At 44.5% G+C, this 6,000-nt stretch overlaps 1 protein-coding gene across 6 annotated transcripts in view; it reads right to left on the bottom strand.

Annotated features, from left to right (window-relative positions):
* The window catches only part of LOC115551161 (voltage-dependent calcium channel subunit alpha-2/delta-1), a 60,942-nt gene that overhangs the window by 35,697 nt on the left and 19,245 nt on the right, over positions 1-6,000 (bottom strand). For all 6 annotated transcript variants that reach the window (XM_030366723.1, XM_030366722.1, XM_030366725.1 and 3 more), the window contains exons 4-6: positions 5,266-5,325; positions 4,109-4,144; positions 1,641-1,770 (exon numbers count right to left, since the gene is read on the bottom strand). In XM_030366723.1, the coding sequence (XP_030222583.1) occupies positions 1,641-1,770; positions 4,109-4,144; positions 5,266-5,325 (226 nt within the window). The remainder of the gene's footprint in view (positions 1-1,640; positions 1,771-4,108; positions 4,145-5,265; positions 5,326-6,000) is intronic.

Here is a 6,000-nt window from a genome sequence, read left to right on the forward strand (position 1 = left end):
GCCGTTGGCAACAGAAAACAGACAGCACTGCATGCATACACTCAATCAGAGCCCTACGCGCACATACATACACACACAAACCCACACCCTCACACAAAGGCACAAACACTCAGGCACACAGACACACACGCAGGCACGTAGACAAACACACACACACACACACACTGGTGCTCTCATACAGGCGCACACATGCTCACACAGAAATAAATCCACATGCCTGTACCCTCGCTACTCCCATACCTATAGGTCAGATCACAGCCCTGGCTGTGATCTGACCGCAGAGCCAACCCAATGCATTCTCATCACAGGAACCAGATCACTGTGGGTCCCCCTTACCTCACCTCCAGTGAGGGGCCTTAGGACACCCCGCCCACCCTCACAGCAGAGATACTGGGCCGTTTCAAACCCACCCACATACATGGTGGCAAAGCCCTGTCACTTAGTGTCTGGGGGCAGCGGCGAGGATGTGCGCGCCGTTACGTGGTTACAGATCGGCTGTACAGAGGGGTGGGGAGGACAAGTGAGTCCAGAGATGCGTCACTAACAGCGCTCTGCGCGTGGTGAAACAACCTGTGCAACAGAATCAACGCGGCTATTAGGACAGCCAAGGGTGGAGGTTTCTGTTTTTAATCATGCCCGTGATTTTGATTTGTTTGTCAAATCACCAGATAAGTGGGCGGCATCACAAAAAGAATACCAAATTTCCTTGGAGACAGGCTTGTAAGTAGCGTTAGGGGAGACACTGACACACGCACGCACGCACGCACGCACGCACGCACGCACGCACGCACGCACGCACGCACGCACGCACGCACACACACACACACGGAGGGGAAAATATACTTTGCAAGCATAATTTATAATTCAGGCCACAGTCCTGTCTGCAAATTCTCCGGACTGGCATTTGATTTGATGCGAACCAGGCTAATGTCAGAAGGCCTCAGGTGGAACACATTATTGTAAACTATGCAGGTAAATAACGCCTCCCCCTGTAACTGTGCAGGTAAATAACACCTCCGGCCGTTCAGGTCCCAGGACAAACATTATACCCTGTGTCTCCATCTATTGAGGCCATTGAACGGTGTGTGCGTGTGCGTGTGTGTGTGTGTGTGTTCCAGTGTGCATGTATGCATAATGCATACAGCATTATGTTTGCTACTGTATAATGCTGTGTACATATATCTGTCAGAGATGTACTCATGGTCTGAGTTACAGCATCTTGCCCTCCCTGCCTTTGAGTATTCCAAGGACACAGACCTAATCCCTGGGACACAGAAAGTGGAGAAGCCTCATATATTACATTATGGCATTTTGGTGAATGATGATTCAACCCACCAAGTGCATATTGTCATAACACACACGCACCACATTTCATTAGGGCTTGTTGTATGGTATCCATGGTTACCAGTAGTTACACTGTGTGTGCATGCATGTGTTTGTTGGTGAGGGCTTGCACATGTGAGTGAGTGAGTGTGTGTTTGTGTACGAGAGAGAGAGAGAGAGAGAGAGAGAGAGAGAGAGAGAGAGAGAGAGAGAGAGAGAGAGAGAGAGAGAGAGAGAGATAGAGAGAATGAGAGAGAGAGAGAGAGAGAGAGAGAGAGAGAGAGAGAGAGAGAGAGAGAGAGAGAGATTGTACTAACAGCCATCGTAGATGTCCGTGGGGATGTGCACGGCAGTGTGGTTGTGATCGGTCAGGCGTTTAAAGGAGGAGTCCTGCCTGAACTCCGGACGGATCCGGTTCTTCCTGCCTTGGGTTTCGTTCACGTCCAGCTGTGAGATCATACGAGGGGAAGTTTTGTTTTTTTCAATGTTTTTATCAAATCATCCTCGAAAAATGTAACCAAATCAAAACAAAAGCAGAAGCTGACTTAATTCAACGTAGGAATGAGCATCACATCGCTAGCACACATTTAGTAAACAATGAATCCACTATTTACAACAAACACAAGGGTTGCTCATAACACAATGGGACTGCTCTTGTATTTTAAGGGTAAGGGTAGAAAACTAAACTAGCAAAGATAATTCCAGTCCTGGTTCCCTGGTGTACATAAAAGAATAGAAATATTTACATAGACGCCGCAGTGGCCTTTGGATCGTACGTAAACGTGGCCGCCATTTTGGCGAGGTAATGAAATACAAATAAACGGGGGACTTGCAGTTTTTCTCTGGATAATAAGTACTAGTACAATTCTCAATTAATTTCAATTTGTGTTGCTTTTGCAAGGATTTCCGATCTACGTAGGGTAAAAACAACAACGATATATCTATGTATGAATATATTTGTATTAAATAATAAAATAAAAATTCTGAAGAAGACTTATTGACATCGTTTGAGAAATGTTTCCAACATAGCTTTTTATCGGGAAAAGACGTAGCTCCCTCCTGTACTTGGATTTGTTGACACGCCTCTCCCATATGGAGACGATGTTCGAAATAGCACAGCAAAGTATCCAAAATATCAACGCAACGTCTATGAATATATGTCTTGGCATTAAAGTAGCAGACGCAAAATGAGTGTGATGAGCAACACCTGGGCTTTCGCTCAACGATGGTGTCTGCGTGACAAGAGCTGTGTTCGAAATCGTTCACTATTCACTCACTCACTATTCCCCATATAGTGTTCATGATATAGTGCACTATATGCGGAACGAACAAACGTGAATTCGGACACTACGCTGAACATTTTTAAACGTCATTTGCGTCAGTAAATGCGCCGGGTATTTGTGTGGCGCAGACAGATGCGCCCACATCATGTATTGTAAACAAACCGGGCACTCACGAGGAAAGCCGGAGATTGTATTGATATTGAATGTTACATTACCTTGATCAAGGTTTTTTTTTAATTAAATTTGAATGTTAAATTACCTATGTTAAATCCAAAATAAATTGTTGACATTTCTAAGCGAAAGCCGGAGACGTCATTAAATGTATTCGTTTTCGGGGTTATTCAGCTTCTTCTTCTCCTCCGGAAAAACACGACCGCATTGCATTGTGGTATACGGGAGTGACATGTAGGGAACATCGTATGTACACTCAAATTGTGGGTATGTTAAGTGCACTATATAGCCTAGTGCATGAAATTAACCACTGAGAATTCGAACACCAGTACAAAATGGCGAGCACCCTATATAGTGCACTAAGTCCGTGATGGGGAACGATGTCGAACACAGCTAAGGTGTGCACAGATCATTACTCCGATCGCACGCTATAATAATAACAATACAAAACAGAACTGCGTCCACTCTGTGCGGTCTAATCGGCCCCGCCTCCCACTTATCAACTTGATCTGTCAGCGAAGCGGAGGAGACATCCTTACAACCGCCAGCATCCCCGGTGGCTCAGCTGGAGATTTATGAGTGTAACTGAGCATTCACCAAATGATCTCAATGAGAAGCATATAGACAGGGATATATGACAGCAGGCAGCACAAAGGTGTGAGCGCGGGGGGGGGGGGAGAGAGACGGAGAGAGTGAGAGAGACGATGAAATGGAGATATATTTAGAGAAAGACAGGAGAGAAACCAAGATCAAGAGGGTGATAGTGTGTCTGTGAGAGAGAGAGAGAGAGAGAGAGAGAGAGAGAGAGAGAGAGAGAGAGAGAGAGAGAGAGAGAGCGGGAGGAGAGAGAGAGAGTGGAGAGTGAGAGAGCTTGAGTGAGCAAGAGCGGGGAAAAAGAGAGGGAGAGAGGCAATAGTTTGTGTGAATACAAGAGAGAGGGTGCGTTTGAGAGAGATAGGGAGGGATGGAGGGAGAAGAGAGAGGGAGCGTGTGGGGTAGACAGAGAGCTGGAAAGAGAGGGGGAGAGTGAACAGAGGTTTGTTAATAAAGCATCCGTGAGGCCGGCTCATACATCTCATCCGTCAATTAGAGTAGAAATATGGCACAGTCCTCGTCACCTGGGAGGGGTGGGGGTGTGTGTGTGTGTGCCCACGTGTGTAACATATTCAGTCAGCCTTTGGAGGAAGTGAACACGACAGAGATGGTAGCATTTGGAAACGACGCAGAAGAAAGAAAGAGGAAGAACTAAAGGGGAATGCACAGCGCGGAAAGAGGAGAGGAAGAGGAAGGTGACACAAAGATAAGGGAGGTGGAGGAGAGAATACACTCACGTTATCCTTCGCGTTGTAGTAGGCAATCTCCCCATCCTGTGAACACCATATGGGTAGGAGAAATCATGTACACACACACTTAACGTAAAACAATTATTTTTAGTCAAAGGTAAAGAAATTAATACAAACAAAAAGCTTTGTGTGATTGTGAGACTGTTCGGCCATTCATCCTCTCCTCTGCATGCACGTTTGCCTGATTAAAGGGCTTCACCACACCTCTAGATCACGTCATCCACACACTTTCACATCAGAAAATATTACATCATAACCATAGCATCATAAACAAACATAGAAATCTTCCAACAAGCTTCAACACTTCCGTCATGTAGGACTTAAGAAATAATTGAGTTTAGTTTTTATACATTTTTACAAATGCAGTATGTTTTTTCTCAAGAACCCCGTTCATGTACTCAAACAGGGTTTTCATTGACAAGATTTAATTAATTTAAGAACATAGGTCTGTTACAATTTACAAAAACAAACATATTAAGTGCTGTATTAATTCAATGGTAACAACTTGAAAACAATAACACTTTGGAAATTCAATAGTACATTATGTTACTCATTTCCATTTCTTTATTAATTTGCTAGCCCTCTAGCCTTCTCTTATAATAAACATATACATTACTAGGGAGAAATTGTTGGGGAGTTTATGAAGTCGTAGGTTCATTTTCTTCTTTTCGTTTAAAATAAACAAAACTTAGTGTATAAATTATGCTCCAAGCTGCAACTAGATTGAATGTAGCTGAATAACAGTTTGGATATAATTCTTTATTCTGTATTCTAATATTGCCATGCAGCCAACTATAATTGATCATGTTGAATTAATTTGTGTTTTGTGCGAATGAAATAGCAGTATGCTAATCCAATGCTAATACATACAGCTACCAAAAATAATATGTGCTCCAATTTACTGTGCAGTTGAGCAGCATGACACAGTAACCCACATGGCACAGGCCATTCGGCATGGATGAGAATTTAATGGCCAATATCATTTAATGAACACTTAGTGCATTGGCCATCAGGGTTTATTGCCGGGAACATTCCATCAACTGTCCTCTGCAGTTAACCAATTATTTATAGCAATTGTAGAATGAAATGTCACAATATCTCCCTGTATCTTGAGCGCACAAAGATAGATGTATGCTGTTTGTTACCTCAAACTCATCTTTCCACTGGTGCTCCATCTGCAGGATCTCTGCTGCAGTGGCCAGTTTCTGGACACAGAGAGGAGAAGTAATGATGAGGACTGCAGGATGACAACCGAGGTGTTGTTATGCATGAAGAACGGAGGAGGGAGCAACAACAAATGAGAATTGCAGAAAATGAGAACAGGGGAATTATATAAGAAAAATGTGTACAGAACACATTTGTCTTCTATAATTTTAATTTTTTGCAATGAGCAATACCCGAGGAACGGGAAGAAAAACCTAAAGAGATTCCTTTGCGAGTTTTGAACACGCTCTTTCTCAAGGCAACTACAGCGACTGCTGATCTCGAAGGGAGAGGCCGGCTTAAGGCCCAACTGTAGAGCGCCATCGAGAAGAGGGAATGAAAAGGGAGAGGCCGGCTTAAGGCCCGACTGTAGAGCGCCATCGAGAAGAGGGAAGGAAAAAGGTTTTGTTTCAGAGCGACGGCCTACAGAGGAGATGAAGACGGCGAAACAGGAGGCAGGTAATCTCCTGATGAGATCTCATAGGAACACAAGATTACAGACAGAAGTCAAGTGGACCACCGGGGAGGGTGCCAATTGATCGAGTGCTAAATCAAAGCAGAGGGGGGGCGGTTAGTAAGCCCATCAAACCCTCAGTGAGGATGAGCACGCACTCAAACACGCATGGGCAACACCCGCACTCACAGACCTGCATGGAGTGATGGCCGTGCGCACACAC

This window comes from Gadus morhua, chromosome 9, assembly GCF_902167405.1.
Source record: "Gadus morhua chromosome 9, gadMor3.0, whole genome shotgun sequence".
In the NCBI taxonomy this organism is placed as follows: domain Eukaryota; kingdom Metazoa; phylum Chordata; class Actinopteri; order Gadiformes; family Gadidae; genus Gadus; species Gadus morhua.